The sequence below is a fragment of the Solea solea genome, chromosome 1, assembly GCF_958295425.1.
Source record: "Solea solea chromosome 1, fSolSol10.1, whole genome shotgun sequence".
Classification (NCBI taxonomy): Eukaryota; Metazoa; Chordata; class Actinopteri; order Pleuronectiformes; family Soleidae; genus Solea; species Solea solea.
Window position 1 is genome coordinate 6,020,878 of NC_081134.1, and position 26,966 is coordinate 6,047,843.

The following is a 26,966-nucleotide window of genomic DNA, read 5'->3' on the forward strand; positions in this document are numbered from 1 at the left end:
GAGCTTTGCAGAGTGAAAACACTGAGGACACCAGAGACTGATGGAGGACTAATGCTGCGGAAGTTAATCTGACTCATTTCCTGTAATTAACTTTTTTGGTGTGGTTTGGAATCTTGATTAGACTGCAATTTCCTCATGTTTTGCCCAGCGGCCATCAGTATCTGAAAGTGGTCTCACCCCCAGGTTTCTGTTTGCACGATGCTAATGTAGCTCGAGTAACAGTACAGTTAGATTAGTACCAGAAACACTTGACGTCAGTGTTGACCTTGGGTAAATGGGGTCACATTGGATCAGGCATGTAGGGATTTATCTGTTCCATATGTGCTGTGCAGACTTTGATGTTTTCACTGGAACAGAGAAGCTGCATTTTTTTTTTCAGTCTCCCTGGTTTCATGCTCATGTTTCCTCTGGTCTATAGTTGCATGCTTTGTGACTTTTGAATCACATTTTCCAACAAAAAAAATGTGCCATTCATAGGAGAGCACAGTGCCAATGAGGAATATGGTGGTGGTGGTGGTGGTGGTGGTGTGTAAAAAGAAAATAACCACCAATTCGAGTGAGCACTGGCCGTACTCAACAGGATTCCTTCTTATTCTGACTCATAAATACTACTAATGTTCTCCAGTGGCCAGCCCAATTCTGCAGAAACTCTTGCTGTGTCCTGTCTTCTGTCAGGTTATGTCCACGACCCCCCGACTGTAGGAAGCTGGTGGGTTTCTCTGAGGGGTCGTTCCCTGTTCTGTTTCACCTGCCATTTCATCAGGACTGCTTACATTTCCATTATCACTGTGAAACCCGAGAACACTCCCAACTCCTTTGCCATTGCATTCCTCAACAATTCAATGGAGCATGCAGTAATGTCTTTATGACGAAACATTCTATTGAGACATCATTACATACATGTAACACAACTTTACAAAGCCACGCAGCTGCCAATAATCCAGCAGATTTACTATGAGAGTTTGCTAATAAACACCGATCGCAACCAGATGTTGTCTCCCCCCCTCATCCTCCACCCTTTCTCCACAGAACTTTTCCCCCAGAGTGATCTCAGTGGAAAATCTGAGTGCAGGCCAGGACTTCCCAACTGGCCCAAACACACATGTATATCCACAGCAACCCAGTAACATCCACCCCCATCGACACCTTGCCAAATGAGCACTCCATGCTGCCCACACCCCCTCCCTCTCTCCCCCTCCCTGTCTCCGTTCATGGCAGCGCCTCACAGGGCCCCGAAAACTGTTTCCAGAGTCCTGTCCAAAATCTTCACACAAGAATCAGTAGATGGCACTGTGTCTCTTCCTGCCTCTGAGGAGAATGGAGTGAAGAACCCCCCCCCCCCCCCCCCCCCCAACTACCCACTCCCACCCTCTCCTTCAACCAGCTCTTGCTTTTATGTCCAGGTCTGGACGCAGAAGTGATCCAGATGTATTGGAATTCCTTCCCCTCCCCATCCTCCACAGCAAAGAGAGACTTAAAAAAAAAAAACCAGAAAGAGTATACAAAATGTTTCCACGTTGTGCATCAGCTGCTTTTCATTAAGCTTGATGACATTACTCTGTTCAGAGTTTCATGGTTTAATTTTCACATGTAGGACGGAAAGTTGTAACCGTGTGAGTCAAAAAGAAACATTTCTACATGTTCTGAAATAAGGACCAGTCCCTACATGCACTTTTTTGTCCCTGCGGAAAGGGAAAAAACATCTGTACACATTGGAGACTCTCGCACAGTCACATTTGTTTATCCCTGTGAATCTCTCCCCCACTCCCTGCGCAGCCCTTTTAAGGAAACATCCATATCTGCGATTTTGTGTAAACTGTAAATCCGCGCGCGCTCTGGTTTAATGGTTTAACTCACCATCCCAGAGAAAGCGCGTGAACTCTTCCTCCTCCTCCTCCTCCTTCTCCTCCTCATCCCTCCCCTCCTCCCTCACCACCGTGCGCTCTGGTCCTCCTCTGCGCGCTCTGGGTCTCGCCTCGGACAAACTGCGGCAAAGGCGCTGGATCACCAAAAAGTCCACCGAATCGGGTTAAACAGTGCCGGATTCTGAGGCCGGAGAGGTTTGGACTTTGTTTGTTTGGGACACGCGGGTGTTGAATTGTTGAGTTTTATAGTTTTATTTGCAGTTTAACCATGGGGACGCTCGGGGGGCTCCTTGCGCTGCTGTGCGTTTTCCTGACTGGGGCGCAAACGCAGATCCAAAGAAACAAGTTTGCGGGTAAGTTTGCTGAAAGTGTTTCTTATTTTCTAAGAGAAAACATTTTAACCATCTGTTGTTCTTGCTATTATGTTGCATGCAAATTGTCTTTATGTGCTTGAGTGAACTGAAGTGATGTTTGCTGCAAGAGGTGGTCCAGATGTTGGTTTTCTTTGCAAATTTGTGAATTCTGTCTGGTGAAGTGGAAGATCAGAGCATGACAGGAGGAAAATCCTCTGTGTGAGTATAGGCCCTGCAGTTTGATTTCATGAATGTCTCATTGCGTGGCCTTAGTGTAGGCGTTTACTGTCTAAGAAGTATAAGAACTATCTGTGCTGTGGAGGACAAAATGATAAATGTGGACAAGAGCAAAGCAGGTGAACGTCTTGCAGTCATGTCCCCGTGCCAAGGTGCAGTGCAAAGAGTTGCTGTAGTACCAATGTAGGCCACATACATACAGACAGTCAGTGTAGTGGCACAAATACAGAATATAAATTCCTATCAACTGACATAAATCTACCTAGACGGAGCAGATAGAGCCACCTCCTGACCCCTGTGATGCAGGGTGACCTACAGGCCTCCAGAGCCACAGACGTGACACCCATCATGATGGATGGATGGAGATGCCTTATAGAACTTTTAAATATTAACAAATGTCTATTACTAAGTGGTTGCAAATGATTATAATCAATCCTGATTATGTCTATCAGCCTCACACGTGTCTCTTTGTGTGATTCTCTGTATAGCAATGTTTTGTTTTCATGTCACACGCCTATATTTACACACCGCACACAGGAAGTGATTTGTTTCATGTCAAAACAAATAGAGGCAATATTAACATTGTGCTAGTAAAACAAGAGTAGACTGTATGACTGAAAACACAAAGAAGTGAACGCTCCAAAACCCCAGTGGATCAGCAGTTTTGTCAGGATAAATGTTCTCTGTCTCCACCCACTCCTGCTCTGCTGCTGTATACACACACAAAGCTCCACCAGGTCTGACGGAGCCAGTTTCCAGATGAAAGACACAGCAGAATAACATCAACAACAACAAAAGTTTCACACTGCAGTCAAGACTGGGGCTGCAACACTTTTTAAATGAATCGTCAGCTAATTTTATAATTGATTAATTGGGTTGAGTGTAAATGGAATCATGTAAATGGAATAATTTTGGTTTGTGCAGACCATCATTTCCATTGTTTGGTAAACACTGATCAATATTTTCTGACATTTTATGGGCCAAACAAGTGCTCGATTAATCAAGGAAATAATGGACGGATTAATCTATTCTGGAAACAATTGCTAGTTGCAGCTGTAAACAAGACCTTTAACCGGCCTGTGGTCCACCATTGTGCAGTTTGACATCAGCTCAGGGGGACGATACATTTGCTGATGGCCATCTTTGTTTGTTTCCTTTGTGAGCAGAATGTCCGGTTGACCTTTATTTCGTCCTGGATACATCTGAGAGTGTCGCCCTCAGACAGAAACCTCCCAACTTTTATATTGACCAGATTAAAGAATTCACCAAGCGCTTCATAGATGAACTCCAGGACATGTAAGACACACACACACACACACACTCACACACTCACAGACATTACCTAACCGTTACTTTCACAAATTGTCTAACCAACCAGATTACTTACTCTTACTTTTCTGCTGGGAGGCTGTGATATCATTGGTGGGAGTGGCTACATGTCTAACACAGCTGTGTTTCCCACACGTTTGTATGAGGGGCCCCACTTTTTTTTTTTTTAGAGATGACAAACTATCATGACCCATTTCACAACATTCTGTTATTTTGTAAGGTAATTTGTGTCATTTCTGTAACACTTTTTTTTTTTGAATAGGTCAACCACACATTTTTCCAAGAGATATGTGTTTTTATTTTATGCATATCTTTAAGAAATACACACACAAATCTGAAGTAAATAAAATACTGAAAAAGAAACACAGCTGTGGGTACTGACCCAGTGTCGAACTGATTGCAATACTTTTATTTTTATTATCCCTAATTATTAAGTAATTGTAATTTGAATTCTTGTTAAACTAATGCATAGATTTATCAGGCTGATTATTGCCAATTTTTGATAATCAGCAGCGGTAAGTTTATATAGTTGTCCTTTTTGAAACTTGGTAATTGTTTCATAAAGTTAATTATTTTTAATAATGATCGATTGTTATGTGTTTGATATAATATAGACTATCCATTATTTTTATATAAAATATTTAAGTGCACTGCAGTGCAGAGGCAAAGTACAGTTTGTTGTTGTTCATTGTACATATATATATATATATATATATATATATATATATATATATACATATACATATATACATATAAACATATGTATATTAAACCATGTCGTAATGTACAAAAGTATGTGTTGATAACGCTTATTTGACTTCATACCTCTGTGTGTCCAGGCGCCACAAATGTGACCGCATCCTGACGTGGAACTCGGGAGCGCTGCACTACAGTGACGACGTCATCATCGTGCGAGAGCTGAGCGAATTGAGCACTGAACGTCAGGCTCTGAAGAATGACATTGACACCATCAAATACATCGGCAAGGGCACATACACCGACTGTGCCATCAAGAGCGGTCTTGCTCAGCTACTCGTTGGGTAATGCGCACGCACAAACACGCGTTTGCGTAGCATGAGGACATTCATTGACATAATGGCATAATACACTAACCATAACCATCCCAACTAAGTGCCTAACCCTAACCTAACCAGGTATTACCCCTCAAAAAGCCCTTTTTAGGGGTGACAGGATTTGAGGACCAGCCAAAATGTCCTCACTTCCTTAGGTTCATACATTTTTTGGTCCTCACAAAGATATTCACAAATACCACACTCACAAACATAATGCATGCCCCAGCCCCTTACCCTAACCTTAACTGTCTCAACTGAACACCTAACCCCTAACACTTAACTTAATCCTTAGCTAACCTTGAATCTAATGTCCTAACCCTCAAAAAGCCCTTTAAAGTGGTGGGGACCAGTCAAGATGTCCTCACATAGACAGGTTTGAATCATAATGTGTTCTCACAGTCATGTACACACACACAGACACACACACACGTTTATATTAGGACAGTGCAAACAAAGTGTCATTCCTAACTCCTCCAGTTTATGCTTTAACTAACCATAATCTAACTATGAGGAATACATGGTAAAAAAAGAGCAGTTCAATAATTGTGTGTGTGGTTGTGTGTGTGTGCAGGGGTTCCCACTACCATGAGAACAAGTACATTGTGGTGGTGACAGACGGTCACCCCATCACTGGTTACAAAGAGCCATGTGGCGGAGTGCAGGAGGCTGCCAATGAGGCCAAGCAACATGGAGTCAAAGTGTTTGCCGTGGCCATCTCACCTGACCAGGAGGTACACAACACTCACACACACACACACACATGCTTCTACGCCCGCACCGACCTCACTTTACCTTCAATGCCACAACTATGAATTCACAACCACGAACCCTACCCCAAAATTAAATGTTTGAATCTTAAACCTCAAATGCGATATTCAGCTGCAACATGGAACGTCACCATTGAATGTTTACACACTGTACCCCCAGGATGAGGGGTCCTAAAAAATCATTATGGAATTCAGAAACTCAAACACACTTTTATCTCAAATAGACTGTGTTTGTGAGGAAGAAAAAAACAACAACAATTTGGTGTGATTAATATTAGCCTCTGTCAGCCAAGCTTAAAATCCAGTTCTTGACCAAAAAAGTGTCAGGAACTAAATTAAGTCAAGTGAAGTACAGTCAAGTTATGTTACAGTCATGGTGAGTTAAGTACATCAAAGTACATTGGAGTAAAATTAATTGAAACATTTTGCTTCTCAAACAGTATTTAAAAACATCACTGTTACAACTACCATAAACTGAAATACTACAATATTTGAAAACAGTGATTAACTAATTAACTTTTAAGTAGATGATATCTTTTTATCCGGTCACAAGGGGATCGGTCAAGTGAGAAAAAGCTACTTTTCATAAGGGGGGGATGATATGAGCTTAAAATTGTATCCTGATATTTCATCATGATATTACAATAACAATATTTGGGACAATAGTTCACTGAATTTCAAAATAAAAGTGTCTGATTTAGTGATTTGGATCATTATCCAAGTGCAAATAAAAACACAATCGAACATAATCTTTTTATCTTAAAAACATACATAAATAACATATTACAATTTGAGGTTTGAAGCTTCTTCCTTAAGGACCAGTGAGAGCACTGACAGAAGCCTAATTGGATTCAACAAACAAAACTGTAGCAGAGTAAAGGAATCAGGAATTCAGTCACATGCTGCTGTTTACCAGAATAGGTGTACAGGTGTCATTTTTCAGTAGGTGAAGGTGTTTGTGTGTGTTTGTCTCACCAGGACACCAGACTGTCAGTCATTGCCACAGACCAGAACTACAGACAGAACTTCACTGCTGCCGATGACACCAGATCCACCAAGATGGGAACCATCAGAACCATCATTGATATTATCGTATGTATCCTCTCCTCTCCTCTCCTCTCCTCTCCTCTCCTCTCCTCTCCTCTCCTCTCCTCTCCTCTCCTCTCCTCTCCTCTCCTCTCCTCTCCTCTCCTCTCTCTCCTCTCCTCTCCTATTTACAGAATACTTCAAATTAACCTCTGCTTTCTTTTCTTTCTTTCTTTCAGACAAACGAGACAAAGGATGTGGTAAGTGATTTTCAGATATATCAAATTCTTTGTATGTGTATTCAAACTTTATTCTAATGAAATCTTTTTCTATGTATTTGCTTATAGTTGATTACTCTACTAAACTCTCTCATATGCAACAAACATGGAAGGATCACACAGTTAAAATTAGATGATGTTCAAGATGAAATACACAACCAGTGCAGTTACAGTACATGTTTCCTTGTATAATTGTCTTAAGTGAAATTTTTTTCCCTGCCTTAAAATCTTTCTTTCCTTTTTTGTCTAGTGTTGCTCTTTTGACTGCAATGTAAGTATGGCATTTATTACATCCCTTCCATTCAAATTGAAATGGAAATTTTTGTGCAATGTCTCATTGGTTGTATTTTGTCTCATGCGCAGGCTTCAGGTGGGCCCAAAGGACCAGATGGAGACTCTGGCGCAAAGGTGATCATTCGAATGCATGTTACATCAGAAAACCCAGCGCAGTTACTCTGAAATATTGAAAAAAAAGAAGAATATCAGAAAAATAATGAACTTGTGCTGTTTTGTTTACTCTATAAAGGGAGAACGCGGAAGACCAGGAATGCCAGGAGAGAAAGGAGATATTGGTGACATTGTAAGTGCAGATTCACTGCAATCATACTCATCCACGACCAACAAAACACAAACACGCTGCAGAAACACAACGACCACCATCACATTTGTACCTAATAATCACCTGTACTGAAAAATAATGAGTTATTCTGTTGTGTTACAGGGCAGCATTGGAGATCCCGGCCCCGTGGGTTACAGTGGAATGAAGGTAAAGTGCAATTTCTAATATGTGACTCACTGGATACTGAAGAGAAGAAACAGTAATAGTAGAGCTGAACAATATCAAATTGTCCATGTTTTGACTGTGATTTGAGCTTCAATTAAATGTTGTACTCTACATGAAATACTATTAACTAATATACATTTAAACATGGAGTTTATGTAGCTAAATAAATGAATGTCATTGATGGTGTTTTATTTATATGGATTATATAGTTCTCATACAGTAAAGGTCAAAGTCTCAGCAGCAGCAGCAGCAGCAGCAGCAGCAGCAGCAGTCATTGGTTTGGCTGCAGTATTTCTTTTTATCCTTGTGTTTAACCCACATTTTTTAGCTTCCTGTAAATATTTATGAGCTAGAAAAAATATAGTCCCACTCTTCTTAGACTCTTCTAACTGGATTTATATCCGATTGTTTACGTGTAGGTCAGACTTTACTCACCCTATCAGTAAACACTGTGCTGCATATTCTGATTTTAATAATGATGTGTGTATTTCTGTTTCCAGGGAGACCAAGGTGTCAAGGGAGGAAAGGTACTATCACATCACACAAACATTATACTTTTGGATACTTAAAATACGTTGTTGTTGTTTTTCATCTTCTGTGCTGTTTAATTCATGGCTCATGGGTTTTGTCTGTGTTTGGTGCAGGGTGATAGAGGATCCAAAGGCTACAAGGTGAGCTCTTCTTGATCTCAACACAGAACACTTTTATTCCGCGTTTGCTCAGAAATATAACAATTCATTTTGTTGTCTTTCTATTTCATTTTTCCTGTATTTCATTTTCCTTCTCAGGGAGACAAAGGTCAAGGGGGAAAAGATGGAACTGATGGACGCAAGGTGAGTTTCAGACCCAGCATTCAATCAGTGAAGCTCATGCTTGACACAGATCTGTCTGTCTGTTGTCGTTTTCAAGTGTAATTAAGTTACTGATGTGTTTCTGTGGCTTCTCTCATCAGGGTGAAGCTGGTTACCCTGGTCTTCCTGGCTGTAAAGGATCTCCCGGAGCAGACGTGAGTCGCAGAATGATCCCACTGTTATGGTTTTGCTCATGGTTGCTCTCACTGTCACACGTCGTCAAACTAGATGGAAACCAGCCTTGAAATGTTAAGACACTGAGACATTAACACAAGGTTCAAGGACTGCACATAATAAACAGTCAATGAGAGCGGCAGACGGGAGGACACAAACACACACTGTGTCTCTCTGATTTGTGCCTTGAGTCTTCTCTTAAACACACTGACACACAAGACAAGTCACTGCAGAGTCTGCCTGAGGCTCCGCTCCATCGTTTACAGATTAGCCATTAGCTGAAGGTGCATGTTTAAGAGTGATGCCCTGACCAACATCACACCCTGCGTCTGGAGGCCTCGAGGCAGGCAGACCGAGGCCACTGGCTCTTTAATCACCACATGGTTTACATTCTCTGCTGTCAGATTTGTTTAAATGGAGCTATAGAGACACACTGTAAACAAACAACACATTCACGTACATGAGCATACATGCGCCGTGACCTCTGACACTGTGTTGGGGCTTCAGCTGGTCATGATTATGGACTGAAACTTGTCTCGGTGTTGTACGTTTCCAGGGTTTGCAGGGAGAGCCTGGGCCAAAGGGAGATCCTGGTCCATATGGTCAGAAAGGAGGCAAAGTAAGATTTGAAAAAAAAAACACTTTTGCTGTCAGAGATTGTTAAGTGTATGTTCAGGGGGGCTGTGACAAGACAATATGTGCTTTTTCCAGGGAGATGAAGGAAGAGATGGAGAAAAAGGAAGGCCTGGGAACTATGGATCTCTGGGTCCAAGGGTAAATAGATGATGATGATGATGATGATGATGATGATGATGATGATGATGACAGAAGCAAAATATGTGATAAATATGTTGATATTTGTGCTGTGACAGGGGGATCGCGGCTCACCTGGAGCTAATGGGGACAAAGGAGAGCGCGGCGATGATGTAAGCATTGATACTGCAAGAAAATGTTTAGTTTAGTTCAGTTTAGTTTTTATACTACATACTAATAGAAAAAAAAAAAAAAAAGTTAACTTTGAGATCTTTAATGTCTCACCTAATATGCTGCTGTGTGTTTCAGGGCGCACCTGGACCAGATGGAACTCGTGGTGAAAAGGTATGTGAACAGGATTAATCACCGAGTGTGTTGCTGTGCGTTAACTGGCAAAGTATATGCACTAATATCTTTCAAATCTCTTGTAGGGACTAGCTGGAGAGAGGGGAGAGCAAGGTTCCCGTGGAAACAGGGGTCCAAGAGGAGAAGCTGTAAGTGCTGAAGATGATGAGAAAGGATGAAGTGTCTGGCGTTAGTCTTGAAATTTATGGGATTTGTTCTCGTTGTGTGATTTCCCATGCACTTCTCTAGGTTTCTGACGTTCCTTTTTTGTTGTTCCTCTCTTGAAAGCCTCTAGGTCATCTGTAACATTTGTTCTTCTTCTTCTTCTTCTTCTTCCCAGGGCGATCCAGGTCCCCGTGGAGAGCAGGGGAGGGAGGGCTCAACTGGTCCCAATGGAGAACCAGTAAGACGCACACACTTTCAAATACACTCACAGGTTCAACTGTTCTCAGAAACGCCAAAATCTAATCAGCCAATCACATGGCTGCATCTCACTGCATCTAGGCATGTAGACCCAATAAAATCGACCTGATAAAACCAAAGCAACAGAATGGGAAAGAATAGTGATTTACAGGGTATATATGTAAAATATGAACAACAGCAAACTTTAGCATTTAAAACTTATTGCAAGCCCTGTTGAAAACATTGAAGAGCGCAGTTGCCATAGTTTCCAAAGCACGGAAATAAGAAGCTCCACTTACACCCGGTGTTACACACACACACACACTGTACATAATTGACCCACTCTCTGTTTTATTTTCATAAACACTGAAGCATTAAATGTTCACATGTCAGGAACAAGCAGGAATTGAAAGTGACGGTGTAACAGCAGCATTGGATTACCACATGATGAGAGTAGAGGACAAGGAGACAATAATGGGCGGTAAAAAATATTATTCACATAAAGAGAGGGAGCATTAACATTCACTGCAGTTGCTTCGCTGGTTGGTAGAAAAGTATCCGTCTCCAGCTTCCTGTCTACTAGAACATGCCTATATTTTATATTTTATTACATCTCCACTGCAGCCCCTTGATTTTAACGGCAACCAAGCGTTTCCTCAATCTCTGATGACACATCATGGTCATTTTAAGACTTGAACATGGCATGGTTGTTGGTGCCAGGTGGGCCGGGTTAGCTTTTTCCAGAAACTGCTGATCTACTGGGATTTTCACACACATCCATCTCTAGTGTTAACAGTAACCGAGGTATGTGAAGAACCATCCATGAACACACATGACAGACCTTGAAGCAGCAGAAGACCACACCGCACACTTTATTAGGCACACGTAAATCCTGAAAATGAAACTGGCACAAGCGGAAGCTTACATGCTCTGTTTGTTGGCTCTTTTCTAACTGGTGGTTTCATTTTCCCAGTTTTTCATGTGTGAGGACTCGTATCTATAACTTCATGTTGAGGTGTAGCACATCGAGCCGAGACAAACCTGGCTGGTGCCCCAGACTGCTGCCCACTCCTGCTCCCCTCACTCATTCTCAGTCCTCTCACTCTTACTGGGAACATCGACACTCACTCTTTCCCCTCTGACTCAGTTCTTCTCTCCGTCCGCTCGAGCCAAAGCCTCAGTTTGGCTGTCTTAATAAGGCACCAGGCACTGTAATAATAATAATACGTTACAAGCCTTAGTTGTGGGGGCTTCCATGATGTCAGACCCTTCAATAGCTCTTTTGTTCAGTCCGTCTAAGCCTCCGTTTTTCATCAGAGCAGAATGACCAGCGAGCAACCGAAGTAGAGAAAACATGGAATAACTGACTTGTTAATTCGTACGAACCTCACACGCTGAGGAAAAACTGTATCTCCACATGCAGTTAAGTGCTTTGCACCCATTAAAATCTGTCAAGGAGTATTTTACGGTATTACATATGAGAAGTGCTTAATTGTAATTTATAAGTGTACTCGTGCAAACATTCATTTAATTCATGGAGCCAATGGGGCATACTTTTTTTTCCTGTCTCACCCAGAGGCAGGTCTGTACATCCAGCCAGGGTTTAGTGTGGTTGTGCTCAGAGACAGGAAATGGAAGAAGATCAAAACTCAAACAAAAGCGAACTATGTAAATTTCCTCTGACCACAGCCATCAGTACATTTAAGAGTTCTGTTCTGTGGCAGCAGAAGTAGCAGCTGTGCCCAGCTGTTGTCTGACCTGACACACAGTTTGAGTCCTGAGAGGATGCTACTATACTATACATGGACACTCATGGAACATTGGTTTATATATCTAAACATCCTTTCACAGACTGATCAAGCAGTATCAAATAGATTAGGTGTAGCGTAGCTTAGATGTCCAGTGTGTAAGAATTAGTGACATCTAATGGTGAGACTGCGGAATACAACAAATGAAGGACTTGAACTCATCCATGGTGGCCTTTGCATACAAGATAGGATGTAAACACTCTTTGATTCTGTAAAGAAAGGCCTTTGCCTAAAGTACACAATGAAAGGCTAAATCAAAAGCTATGAAAACCAAACATTCTGTATTTAAAAAGCATACTTTTGAATTATGTATTCAAAAATGTACACATGGGACCTTTAAGTTTGCCATATTTGCAGATCTTGAAATGACATCAATTGGCACATTTTCCCCTTTGAAAGCAAAATAACAGCAGATGAAAACCTCTCACCTGGCAGCAGTGATGGAGCTATATTCTCTGTACTTCATTATTAACATCAGTTGTGGTTACCGGTGCCTCAGACCACAACCATCGCCATGAGTTTACTTACGTTTTGTGTAAGAATTAGTGACATCTAGTGTGACAGGGAACTTTTCACGTAAACCAAACAATTTTAGTTTTAAGACCGTTATACACTTATTCGAGCGTTAGCATTAGCCTTCACAATGTTGACTGAGGTGAACGCAGTCAATGGAGGAAATGTAAAATATCTGACAATATTGCTGTTTTGCAGGGTGAGCTTGGCAAGTCAGGGCCTCCTGGCTACAGAGGAGATGAAGGACCTCCTGGAGGAGAAGTGAGTCCAATGACACACACGATGATATTTCACATAATTTCAAAATAAAAGTGTTATATTAAAAATTGATATTAAGTGGTAGGCAACATGAAATTGAGGCCTGCATGTTCGCCTCTGGCCTTAAACAAAGTGTTATTCTTTGTGTATGCCTAAGCCTAACCTTAACCTAAGGCCATTCATAGTAAAATGATGAACAATCATTTCATCTAGATCTTAAACATGACACTGGCCATCACTAAGTAAGTAGCTTAGCTGGGACTGCTAACTGATTGTTGCATAAGCAGTCAAGTCAGTCTGAAACACACACAAAGACATGCACACTCACTCTTTCTCACACACACACACAGAGTGCCTTGACAGCAAACAGTATGTCATGTAACATTTCATAAGTTTCTAATTTTTTTCCTTTGTCTTTCAGGGACCTAAAGGACCAAGAGGAATCAAAGGAGCTCCAGGAGACAGAGGCACACTGGGAGAGAGGGTGTGTGAGGGGGAAAGATGGGGAACGAGAGAGAGACAGAGACAGAGAGACAGATGTTTGCCATCCATCTTAGACCATGTCATGACGTTTATGAATGTGTGTGAGTGGATGGACCAGTAAGTGTCTCTTTTTCTTCATTGAAGGGAGCGGACGGTGTCCCGGGAAATGGTACCGCAGGTTGTCCTGGTTTCCAGGTGAGTGGTAATTAGTGAATAATTATATGCATGTGATTTCTCTCTATATTTATATTGTTTGATTTTGATTATCTTTGTCTCTATCAGGGTTATCCTGGGTCCCGTGGAGATGCCGGTGAGCCGGTAGGTCATCTCTACATATTTATCTTACCTTGTGAATCAAACATAAATTAGAAATCACGTACTGTACATGAGCTGAAATAGCAATGTTACGTCAGTGTTGACACAGATTCAGAATTTGTCTATTGTTGTTTGAAATTAATTATAATCAAATGTCCCATCTAACAATTTGTTTTTGTAAATTCAAGGGTGGCAAGGGAACCCCTGGGCCTAAAGGAGATGACGGCGAGCCTGGAGATCCAGGCCCCGATGTGAGTCTGCCTCCAATTTTGCAGTTGCTCCACGCTCTTGATCTCATTTTATCTTTCCCCAATCCCTTCTTGGCAGCGAGTGCTGACAGGATGTGAATCACATGTCTGGTTTTATTGGCACTTATTTATCATATTTCTTTCTTTTTTTGTGGCTTTTAGCACTTATAGTAATATATCTAATCATTTGTTTATTCCATGTTTTTGTCTTTCTTTTTGTTTTGTCTCTGTAGCCCTTTTCATTCTTTTCGTGCTCTTTTTTTTTTTTTCTTGTGCTCTCATACTCCCTCTGTTCTGCAGCTGGAAATGCTTGATCTGAACACTTTTTGTGCGTGCGTGCGTGCGTGCATGTGTGTGTGTGTGTGTGTCGCTGGGGAAGGAGGATGTGATCTAATGCAGCTGTGTATATGTCGTTGTCAAGGATACCAGGAAATGAGTGCAGACGATGAAGGGACTGCATTACTCTTTCGATGTGTGTGTTTGTGGCAACTGTGTGTGTGTGTGTGAGATCATCTGTGCCAGTTGTAATGCTTTAACCCCCGGTTCAACTTGGTCGTGTTTAAGTTGAAATTACACACATTTCTTGGTTGAAACATGAAACCAAAGCTGATTCTACAGCCGTGTCGCCACAACGCCAGCTCCGAGCGTGTTAAGTCACTTTAAAAAAACAACACAAAAATCGTCTTGAGTTCAAACTTGTAAGAGCCACTTGTCTCCAAACCCTGACTGGGTCTTTGAGTGAAATATAAATAACAGCATGAGTCAGTCAGTCAGTAAAGTTTGGCAGAAGATCAACCATATGGTTTACTTTTATAGACATGTACAGTACTAACAGTGAAATGTAATGTGAGAGGGATGAACTAAAGAATGGCTCGGGGGATAGTTCAACTTTGTCGGTGTATGATAGATGAGATGAGACTAACAGCAGCAGCCAGTTACCTTAGCATAGCACAAAGATTGTGAAAGAACGTTTTCAGATTATGGCTTTTGTTGTGCCACGTTTTTAATGATCAGCATCACATGCCATTTCATTGCTTTTTTTTTAGGTTGCGTAAGCAGATGTTACTGCTGCTGCTCTCCCACGAAGGACCATGTTCTTATAGGCATTAAAGTGAAAATATATAGAACGGGGAGGGGCCAACAGGAGCCCTGTGATTGGTGAAAGTCTCCTCTCTGGGGCCAGATTTCTCCAACAGAGCCAAATAAGACTCAGGCATTTTGTTCTAGTTCTAGATTTGGTAAGATCATCTGATTTACATTATGCTGAAACATTTTTATGTAATTATTGACTAAACCGAATCACAGCACCCAAAATATCCTGCGTTCAAAGCTCACTGTAATTAATATGTATAAATGACAAGCAGCAGTTATGTGAGCTGTATCTCCCTGTTCCCATGGTTTTGTGATATGCTAAGCTAACTAGATTCATGATTTGGCCATGCTCATGTCGACGTTTAAGCCTCCAGTTTTCCAGAGATGTCACCTGCAACCAGTCTCCTGTTGGACAATATCAACTCAGTCTGTCACACTCATCATATGTGCCATACTTTATTTTCTATTTTCATCTAAATGGGAACATAATTCAATTGATTGAAATTGTTTAGGTGCAAAGTAAACTTATTTTCCCATAGACTTCCATTCAAAATGTCTGTACTGGTATAAAACTTAAAAAAAAAATAAGGAAATAGCTCAAAATATCTATAAAAGTACTCCCTTAAACTAAAAACATAATTCCTTTTCCTCTGCTGCTCAGTCCACGACCAAACCCTTTGCATAAATACACAGCGCTGCGTTTAATGCACCTCTATGGAAAAGTTAATCCATGACGTTCCACGTGTCCCCAGAGGCACTCATTGGTCTCTTTGTTTCTTCTAAAGAGTCCCTTGTTTCTTTCTCTGTCGCTCAGGGTGTTGGATAGAGCAGTGGAATCAGTTAGACTTCAATCAGGTTACATTTTGGGAGAAGCTATGGACACTGGCCTGATTGTTTTGAAGTAATAAGGACAGGACAGGACAGAAAAGGACAGGACAGAACAGGACAGGACACACACTAAGGGGTCAGAGAAGATAGAGGTTTTTGATCTGTGAGCTAACATGCTTTGGTAAGAAAGTCTACATATAGGCATTCATTTATTACATTAAGTAGACAGGGTTTGATGAATAGCATAAATTACGGTAATGATGTAGTTTATCAGGGTCATTGCTTGCAAGAATTCTGTGTGTGTGTGTGTCTGGGTCTGGTATTCCTTATGTTGTGGGGACCTAAATCTGTGCACACAGTCACATTATGGGGACTTGTTAAAGACGTTGTAAGGTTAGGCTGAGGTTATGGTTAAGGTTAGGGTCAGGGTTAGGATTAGGCCAGTTGTAATTATGCTTATGAAATGTAAGTCAAGGAAACCAGTGTGTGTGTTTTTTGTATTTGTGGCTTTGTGAGGACCAAAAATCCTATAAACTATATGGAGTGAGGACATTTTTGCAAAGTGAGGACATTTTTGGGGGTTAACACCTAGTTTTAGGGTTAGAATTGGGTTTAGGTTTAGGTTGGGGTTAGGCACTTGGTTGGGATGGTTAAGGTTAGGGGCCTGTGAATGCATTATGTCCATGAGGGTCCTCTCTATGAATAAGGTGCAAACATGTGTGTTTATATGTGTGTGTGTGGATGATACATTTGAAGTTGAGAATGTGCAGAAATTGGAAACAGCCGTGTATGCATACGCCACCTGTGTGCTCTTATTTAAGGCTGTGTGTGTGTATGTGTCTCACTCTTTCATGCTCTCTAGCTGTTTTTCTATACTGTAGACAGATGGTTGTGCAGCAGAAGAACTGATGTGTTACTTTGGCTTCCAAGGCCAGAAGCGATTTTAAAGCGTCCTTTTGTCCTCACTGCGTCTCATTTTCTGTCCGTCGTGAAAGGCTGTGTATTAGCATTTATGTGTCTCCAAAACCATGAATTCAGAGCACAGAGTTTAGGGTCAGAGGTTGGCTAATAATAGGTCATGTTCTCTGTGTCATTGTCTGTCTTTCTCTGAGTCAGTCTGTCTGTCCGTCAGTCTATAAGATGGATTGTGCCAAAACATCTGAAAAGATTATGACTTTTTTTTTTACAAACAGGTTTTTAATAAACATTTTTCATTATTTTTTTCAATAAATAATGTGGAGGTCGTCGACAAAAATCAAGCATATGAAGAGAGTGTTAAGAGAGGTAGATGTTAGTGTATGGAAGAGCTATGAGTTCTCTGAGTACCTTCTATTATTATATTTAGCATTTGAAGACACTGGATCTTGATTAAAAAAAGTATCAGATGGTTGGATGGTAAAAAAAAAAAAGAAAAAAAAAGGTCTGTGCACCAATCAGAGAACCATATCGCTGAGCTTGCACCTCAGGAAACTGCTGTTAAAAGACATTTTCTGCACTTCCATTAAGTTGGGGTATTGTCCTGCTTCTGTCTATTATACTGCATTTGCTTCTTTTGAGAAGTTGAGGAACATTGTGGTTTCCTCATTAGTCCACACGTTTTATTAAAATGTTTCCAGTGCAGTGAAATGCAGAAATTGCTGAATCTGTTTCCAATGTACTTTCATTTTATCAATACATTAAGTTCTCAAGTGCAAAAATCTTTTCTTTCTGTTTCCATTTAGGTTTTTAATGTGCAGTTCAAAACACGAACAGGCTGATGTTGGACTGGACAAGTAAAACTACTTTAAAAGAGTCACTGTCCTTGAATCTGCATGCATTTGCAAGGCACTTTGAAAGTCATTAATGAAGCATAAAATAACTAAGCATTGATCATTTCCTTTCAAACGTGTCTAAATCCTGCTGGCAGTCGACCTAAAACCAGTGAGAAACAGTGTCTCTGGTAACAAGGACCTTAAAGATGACATCATTTTCCCATAAATTGTTTCACAGTGTTGAGCTCTTTATTCACCATTCTCCTGCAATCTGAGCGCTAATCTCAGTGATGAGTATCAGAGTGAGGCAGCTGCAGGGGCTTCAGCTGTTCTCCCTCCCTGCAGCTGCACTGATGTGGTCAGATCTGGTCTCAACGTATCAAATGGGCTTTAAAGGTCTCAACTTGATGACCTTTAGTGTTTGCAGTTTTGTGATGCCTCTTCTTAAATGGTTGTATTTAGATTAGGTTTAAACAGTTCAAAGTAAAAGTTTTAATGGTCAGGAAAAGTCACACAGTAACACACAGTATTTTATCTTAGGATACAGCAGTAACAGCAATGATCAAAACAAAAAAGTTAATCACATAGTTACATAAGTAGTTATGGCGTGTTGCTCATTTGCATCTTTCTAGTATTTGTATTTATAAAGTATTTTGTAAAGAACTGTATGTTCTGTGATAGTTACTGTTATAATCTGTGCTGGAATACGATACTGACGGCGTTTTATTCCATTCCTGTTTACCGCACCTCTAAAATGATACTTTCTCATGTTATTATCATTATTATTGTTCCTTGTTGGAGCAAAATCCAAGGGAAATAATACATGTTTTATTTTCACACGCGACATGGATTTTTAGATTTCTGTTGCACGAATGACACAAAGATTTGTTCCCAGATGTGGGCCTCGCTCTTAATCTCCATGTCATTTTCTACTTTTAACAGAACAACCAGCCAGGACCTCCAGGATCTAAAGGAGCCAAAGGTCACAGAGGACCTGAGGGCAAAGCGGTAAGAATACCATGGAGCTGTGTGTGTGTGTGTGTGTGTGTTGTAGACTTTATCTCCAGATACAAGCAAGTCAGGACACTAAAGGTGCTGCTGTTCACCTACTGTATGTAAAGCTAAGACCCTTCCTGAAGTCATGAGTATTTACAGGCTGAGTATTTATAGTATTTAGGGCTGAAAAAGGACTAAATTCATCGTCAACTATTTTGGACAATCAACTATTTTTTGAAGAATTAAAAACCAGTTTTCTGATTTTTCATCTTCTCAAATGTGAATATTTTCTGGTTTCTTTGCTTCATATAAACAAAGAAATCATTCAAACTGAATCATTTTGGTTTGGAGACATTTGAGAACGTCGTCATTAACAGGTTTGACAAACACACAAAACATTTCCCGACAATCTTACGGCTCAAGCGATTGCTCGATTAGTTAAGAGAATAATCATTAGTTGAAGCAATTATGACAGTGTTGTGATTCACTGATGTGTTTTTAAATGGATTAGATCACAATAGATACAGGTTCAGCTTTAAAAGGTATTTGCTCTACAGACATTTATTTTTAGTACAATCAAATGTTTGCTTTGAACCTGTTATTTTTACTCCCTGTGTTTCTACTCCTGTGACGTGGACGTTGCTGTAGATCCCAAACACTTCCAGTAAATGAGCTTAACCTGATTAAAAGCTGCAGTGCGTAACTTAATGTCATTTTTGTTGTTGATGTTATTATTCTGCCTTGTTCGTCTTACTGAGAAGAAACACTCGTGCATGTTAAAAGTCCCATTTTAGTCAGACTTTTTTTTTTTAATGTCATGAAAACACTTTTGTCCGACTAAAATCAAGCTAGTCTTAGCCGGACTAACATACCTGATAATGCGATTCATAGTCAGACTGGAGTTGGACTTGGCGTTCTGCACATGCACCAAAGTTTCCAGTCTTTGACCCGGAAGTAGGATACGACATATAAACTGCAGAACTGTTGCCGGAAATCATACGGCGACAGCAGCTCTAGCTTATAGAGAGATGCAGCGCCCCCTACGGAGGCGGAGTCAGGCGCACACGGCCAATAAATCCATTTTGTCCTCCTTCAAGTTGTCCGACGGCCTGTCTTAGTCGGACTATGGCCTTAGCTCGATTAAACCGTGCATGTAAACGAGTGTAACATTATTTGTATGCCGTGTCCTCCAATCCAAAAACCCCTTCTGTCAAACAATACTATCAGACCTGACCTGTGTTTTCACTCAAACGCTAAACTGTTTGCCGCCGTCTCACTTTACCAGCACAACGTACAAGTAAAAAAAGTTATGCACTGCAGTTTTAAGTCTTCATCACACCTAACCACAAGCTAAGAAGTAAAAGATGATCCCATAGTTTGACTCATCTGTAAGTAGGAAAAATAGCATAATTCCCTCTTCCCACTAAATCTCAAGTAAAGCTTGTGGTTTTTTGTGGATTGTGTGAAACAAAAACAAAAAATCAACCAACACAGGATCTAAATATATCACTGTGTATTAAAACATGTTCTCTGGGACAAACTGTCTGTGCTCAAACTCTCTTTCTTCTCCCGTCTCCCCCTCCTTCTACCTTTCATTCCTCCTCTGCCTTGTGTCTGTGCTGCATATTTCTTTGTGAACACTTGCATCAGATTCTCAGTAAAAATGTCTCCTCTCCAGTTAATCTCTCTCTCTGTCTCTGTCTCTCCCTCTCTCCTTTTTTTCTTTATCTTCTTTTGCAAGCTACGCTTTGTCAAAGAAAAGAATGCTGTTAAACCAAGTTTAGTGTCTGTTAAACCAAAACAGATGGTTTTCTGCAGCCAAGCAAAAAAACAAAATGCTGCGGCAATGAACTTTTGGAAGATTCATATGTTGTTGCAGGAAGATAGTTGTGCTCACAAAGTGTGTGGGTGTGGATGTGGGTTCTGTGACTGAGGGATTCTGGTTTTCCAAAGAGTCACAATTTTTTTTCCCAGCTACAAAAAAAAAATACTCCTCCAGGAGTTTTTCATCTTGAAGTCTGACCAGATAAACTTTTATCCAGCCATTTAAAAATAATAAATAAATAAAAAATAAGATAGATATCCACATCTATCAGTGGGTGAATCATTTAGTCTTCTACTCTCTTTCCATTCAGGGACCTCCTGGGCCTCCTGGACCACAAGGAACTGATGTGAGTATGAAAAAATGAATTAGCCCATTTAATCTGAACCTCTGCTCTCATTTGAGCCACGGAGCAGTAACCAAATTTAGCAGCTAAGCTTAATTTCCCCCTTCAGATTTCGCTTGTTTTGAGCCTGAAAGTGATACTGTATGTTCAGTTGAAAAGCCACACATCCAATTTCCTGTACACAAAATCTGTGGCCATTCACTGGCCAGTCTTTCAAGTAAAATATCTCTACGGTTATGTTTTCTTTTTGCATTTGGAGCAACTTCAAACAGTCTGGCGATGTTCTGTGTTTAAAAGGTTACATAATATGATTTAACAGCGTATTGCAATACTCCAATGTACTCCACCTCTCTCCGGCAGGAATGTGAAATTCTGGATATCATCATGAAGCTCTGCTGTAAGTTTATACGCTCTAAACACACACACACACACATACGGAGAAATGAAGACATGTGAACTCTACGTTTAGAGCCTGATTAGGCAAACATGTCATTGAATCCTGAAGAATGTGAAGGTCACACGGGTTATTTAATGTCGTCTTTTTTTTTCTGCACAGTTGATTAACTCTGTGTTTGTGTTTCTTGTGTCTCCACCTTTTTTCGAATCACCTGGCAGCCTGCTGTGGTACGTTTGTGCACAATCGGTTATTGACATTGACGTCATGACGTGTGCGATCCTTTGCGGTTTTGAATTTTTCCCCTCTCTCTGTTTTCAGAGTGTAAGTGTGCACCTCTGGACCTGGCCTTCATCGTTGACAGCTCGGAGAGTATCGGAGCTTCAAACTTTGCTCTTGCCAAAGACTTCATCATCACAGTCATAGATAGACTGATCAAAGACCAACAAGTCAAGGTAGGTTCCTCTCTGAAATCATTGTGTTTTTGTTTTGTTTTTTTAAACGCCTCCACCTCTGTACCAGGACTCGTGTTTTTCAAAAATGATTCCAACAATGCTGCGAATGTTGTGTTGTTGTTTCTTTAGATGTCACGATACTGCTTGTCCCGAGAACAAACCTCAAAATAGAAAGTGTGAATGAAAGATTGTCTCTTGGTTTGGAACGTGCCTTTATGTCTCTCCAATGACTCTCCTCTCCCAGTGGGGATATAATTAGTCAGGATGGGCGGGGTGCAGAACTGTTGACAGAGGAAAGCGCAAAACAAACGGTCACCATGCAATGTTTTTCTTTCCAGTTTTCAGGTAATGAGTCCAGAGTGAGTGTCGTCCAGTACAGTGGAGCACGAGCCCAGGAAGTCGTCCAACTGGGCAGCAACGCCGTCAGCCTCACTGAATTTAAACAGTGAGTTCCCATGCATGCCTTAATGCCTCTTCTGTGGCCATGTGTAGCGTAATGGTTTTTCATCATGAGTCACCGCTGTTGCTGAGGTTTCGACTTTAATGTTTCACTTACATTTTGCATCTGCCACAGTCCAGCGCACACACATGACTCACCAAACATAAATCAGCAAGTAGTTTCAGCACCACAAGGAGCTCAGAGTCCTCATCAGGGGCAAGCAGGGCAGCTGCAGTTTTTTTTAAGTTGTCTTAAAGCTGCTGTCAGGGAAATATTTAAATGTCATCATCAAACACATCTGTACGATCAGTCTAGAGCTGGACAGTTAGCACAAAATAGCTTTAAAGTAAAACTGTTTCTCTTATTTCAATCATGCACAAGTAAATTAAAGGTCCACCGTAGTTCCCCGATGCACCAGGGACACTGGAGCTTAAATCTTAAATTCTCTGTTTACAGAGAGTGGTTTTAAAATGTTAAAGTACATGTATGTATTGCTTCAACCAACGAGGTCAAACATGTAAGTTAGTGAGCTTTCCTGGCTGTAGCTGTCGTCAGGTGAGAGAAATTAGATAAAACCAGACTCAACAGTTTATTTTATTTATTTAAATGTCCTGGCCTGATCCATAGGGACTACATGATTGAAGCAATAACAATGTACCATAACAATGCAAATTCTAAACCTGAAACATTGCTTACATGTTACATTTGGCATAGTAAGGAAAATCTTCAGAACCCAACAGTCTAAAATCTAAGCAACATGATCCTTCAAGACTCTCCTGTGATGTTGTGATTCAACAGGCAACAGAAATTGATGTTTTTTCCATTCTTGGCACCGCTTTCCCTAAAAAGCCACTGACTTTTTAATCTTCCTTCGTCTTTGTGTCTTGCGTCCAGGGCAGTGAGGGACTTGCGCTGGATTGCAGAGGCCACATACACAGGCGAGGCCCTTGATTTTGCCCTGAACAACACAATCAAACTGATGAAACAAGAGAACAGAGTCGTTCTCGTTCTCACCGACGGCCGCTCTGATATTGTCAGGGACAGGGTTCCCCTCGACGTCCTCTGTGGTAAAAACGTCCGGGTGAGTACCTGGAAAGACACTTTCACTGTCCCTGCTGCACCACTCAGCCTCTAATTAACCCTAAACTGCTATCTTGTGTCATCTGCAGGTGGGTGGATTAGGAGTGAAGGATTACTCGGGTCGACAGCCCAACCAGGAGCAGCTTGAAAATGTGGTTTGTAAGAGTGACCCAAAACCAGGCTTTTCCTTTGTCCTGGACAACTTTGCTGAGCTGCTAGAGGACACTTTCCTGCAGAACCTAACATCCAGAATCTGTCAAGGTAAATGCATGTGTTTGATTACGACATGAGGTTTGTTGCCTTGGCATCACATGCAATATCAAAACATTCATTTCAATCCACAGTTGAAGTCAGCATCTTGTATGTACGTAAGATGGAGTTGACTCTGTGATGCACAATTATATTTAGGTCCTTTTCACACCTAATAGTTCGTATGACTCGGTACGATTGTGAACTTGGTTGAATTGCTTTCACGCTGCACTTTCGTGAAACAAACCAAACCTTTTGAATAACGTATTCCCCTCCTCGCCTGAGGGGGCGCTGCATCGAGAATTACTGAAGGAGAAGACAAACAATGGACAAGAAAACTCACTCATCTATTGGTTAATGCAGGGAAACAATGCCCTGCGTTGTACCCACAATGCCCTGCGTCTGCTTCCTGCATTTGCTTCACTTGAAGCGGACCGAGGCCGACGTTTTTTAGGCGGACCAGAGTTTGCTTCTTTGAGGCGCATCAGAGTTCAGTTTCACGTTCACACCTCCCCAAATGAGCTGGTGTGAATGCACCCTCTGGTCATCCAATTGTCTTGGCAAAAAAACGGGTGTCGTCGTTGAACCTAGGCCTGACCAACAAGTCACAACACTGCCCCCGCAGGCTTTTAATGGCAGACTCGAAGCAAAAATATAAAGCCGAGTGTATTATAACAATGTTAAATAAACACACTTACCTAACTCTTCTTCTCTCGTCCAGATAAGAGATGCCCAGACTACAAATGTCCCAGTAAGTCTCCTTTTCTTTTTTTTTTTTTCTTTTTTTACAAGTGAAACATTTAATTATCAAATGCTATCCGAGGCTGTGTTGCACCGTTCTTGCTCTCTCGTTGACATTTACAGAACCGCCACAAACAGCCGTTTACCTACTCTACTCCTGATGTGCCTGTGTTTGTGTATTGCAGTTAGTTTCGGTGAAAGTGCTGACATTTTGGTGATGATGGACAGTTCAGCCAGTGTGGGCCAGAAGAACTTCGAGACAAGCAAGACCTTCATCCGCCGCTTAGCCGACCGCTTCCTGACTGCTAAGAGGAGCGCGGGTGCAAATGTCAAAGTGGGTCTGGCCCAGTACAGCCGAAGTGCCCGCATGGAGCAGGCGCTGACCAACAATTTTACTCTGCTGTCCAGTCGGATTGAGGAGGCAGCCTTCCAAAACGATGGCACCAACGTGTTAGAGGCCATGGAATTCGCAGTTAGAAATTTACGTGGCCGAGGCGATGCGTCAGGAGGCATCAAGAAGCTGGTGCTCTTCTCTGACGGCAGGTCTCAGGCCGTCACTGAGCCTGTGCTGGAGAAGCGTGTCCGCGAGGTTTCCGAGGGTGGAGTGGAGCTCTTTGTCATTGCCGTTGGCAGCCAGGTCAATGAGGCCAACCTGCGCACACTGGTGAGCAGGGGACGGCCGGATGACATCAGCTACGCCCAGCGCCACCTCATCCGTGTTTCCGATTACCCGTCTCTGCTCCGCGGGGTCTTCTCCCAGACCGTCTCCCGCAGAGTGTCCATGCGCTAAATGCTGGGCCCCACAAAACAGGACCAACTTAATTTAGATTTTTAGTCCCATTATGATTACTCCGTCTCACTCATTTACCATACACTGTGTTCGAGTACTTTAAAGAAATGTCACAAAACGACAAATGATTGTGTGGCGGACAAATGGAAATGTCTTCATGAAATGTCCATGGGACTTTTTCATCCTGAGCCGAGCCTCCAATAAAGACCAAACCAGGCTGCGCACAAATTCCATCTTCTGTCTTGATTCACTCACCCATAACCCAGTTCATGGCACCATTTCAGAGTATTAGAGGTTGTTTCAAAAATAAACGACTGGAAGGAATTGCTGGGAGGCAAAGACCAGGGTCAAAATGTCCCATTTAAAAAAATAAATGGATTGCTTCAGTCCTGGAGAGGCTGTATCTAAAATGATTTTTTATGCTTTCCTTAGTGGGCTGATCTCTACTCAGGTATTCTTCATCCCTGTATCATCTTCAGCTTTATCTGATGGGAGATAAAAATTGATTTTTGAGGCCAAGCTCTTGTCTCTCCACGACTCAAGCTCCTGCCATTTGAAAGATTTGTGTTTAGGATCAAATGTGGAGTTGTTGGTTGTTGTTTTTTTATCTTCTGACCAGTCTTTCAAGTGGTGCCAGATGTGTGAGTAACTTGTTTATCATTAAAACACGAGGGAAACATAGCAGACCTGCTGTGTTTTATCCTTTTGAAGCTATTTGGGTAATTAATTGGAAATGTTGTAGCCTACACGGGACTTGGTGAAAACCTACATCTGGCATCACTTGAAAGCTCTTAATAGTCGACCAAATCAACAGAATGTGACTTCAGATGTATTCTCAAACAAAATTCCAACCTGGTTATGATGACGACACAACAGCTGGATTCAACATGTGTGATTCTGTCTCAGTGTGTGCATGCGTCCACACATCTGTGTGTCCATGACATACATGACATGGCATAGTGTGCCTTGTGGTGAGGTAACTTTTTTTTTTATGTGTGGCCTTGGGGCGATTGTTCTCTAAACAGTTGTTCAGGGGTCAGTGGTTCAGATGACAGAAAGACAGAAACCTGTTGTTAGGTTCAGCACTGAGGCCTCCATCACACACACACACACACACACACACTCATGCAACTTTAAAATTCATTAGTAAGGTAGGAAAACATCTGTCATGGTTTACGTCTGGAAAACAAACCTAATGGGACTCACGCTGAGAGCCCCTCACACTCCCCACACACACTTTAGATCCCCACAACTGTAAATTATAGACCTTACATTTTGTTGCCATCAGTGGCTTAGAGCCAATGTACTGTTGTTTTTATTATCTGTGGTGCTATTAGTCTCAGTGTATCAGCCTCTACCCATGTTGTCCAAGAAGATACTTTTCCTGAGGAAACACAGCCTCAGTAGTGTTGTAAGAGCTCCTTCAATAAAGGTTGCTACACAAAACTGTCTCCGCTCACTTTTGTCCACGCTCAGACGCATCAGCACGTACAACGACAAGCTTGGAATTCATTTTATAAATGTCTTTATATTGCTTTTTATCTCCTGTCAGCTCACCTGCACTCTGTTTAAAGGGAGGGTTGGAGATCCTGGAAAAACAGTTAGAGCAGGCTACATTGAGTTGAAAAGTCCAAGCCCCTTCCCTAAGACTTCCCTCCCAAGCTACAGGAACGCACAACGAACACGGATTCATGAGCACCGCACAGCATATGTTACGACAACGTGATGCAGAAAAACAACAAATACTCTCAAAAGTTCAGACGTGAAGTGAACCTACAGGTCCAGTAGAAACGGGGTAACCAGTGCATCACTTTGCAGCCCTTTCCGGGCTTTCAGCACCGATGTTCACTCTGGTCTTGGATCGCTCTGCATCATCCTTTTTCTTGGCAGTAGCTTTTCCAAAAAAAAAAACGTCTTTCGTTTGCGATCAACACCTGTTGTTGGCTCCTTTTCTGCCATAGTGTTGCTGCAACTGTCTCTCATTGGATTTAGCAAGCTAGCACAAGCTCTGGCGTTGTCTTCTGAGCATGCAGATGGCACTTTGATTGATGCAGAGCGATCCAATTACGGTGTATTTACAAACCTACAAACCATTTTAAGCAATACAGTAAAAAAAAAAAA

General features: G+C 41.6%; 1 protein-coding gene across 1 annotated transcript; it reads left to right on the plus strand.

The window, feature by feature from the left end:
* Positions 1-1,853: 1,853 nt before the first annotated feature.
* On the plus strand, positions 1,854-26,294 carry col6a1 (collagen, type VI, alpha 1). Its single transcript, XM_058636562.1, has 35 exons — positions 1,854-2,218; positions 3,622-3,751; positions 4,624-4,824; positions 5,429-5,588; positions 6,603-6,716; positions 6,890-6,910; positions 7,179-7,199; positions 7,292-7,336; positions 7,455-7,508; positions 7,650-7,694; positions 8,213-8,239; positions 8,357-8,383; positions 8,501-8,545; positions 8,665-8,718; positions 9,294-9,356; positions 9,449-9,511; positions 9,610-9,663; positions 9,800-9,835; positions 9,922-9,984; positions 10,176-10,238; positions 12,757-12,819; positions 13,238-13,300; positions 13,444-13,494; positions 13,582-13,617; positions 13,803-13,865; positions 18,476-18,541; positions 20,665-20,700; positions 21,058-21,094; positions 21,313-21,321; positions 21,413-21,546; positions 21,885-21,991; positions 22,880-23,066; positions 23,155-23,326; positions 24,036-24,065; positions 24,241-26,294. Exons 1-35 carry the CDS (start codon positions 2,134-2,136, stop codon positions 24,843-24,845), a joined length of 3,030 nt encoding a protein of 1,009 aa, XP_058492545.1. The 5' UTR covers positions 1,854-2,133; the 3' UTR covers positions 24,846-26,294.
* The last annotated feature ends 672 nt before the right edge of the window (positions 26,295-26,966 follow it).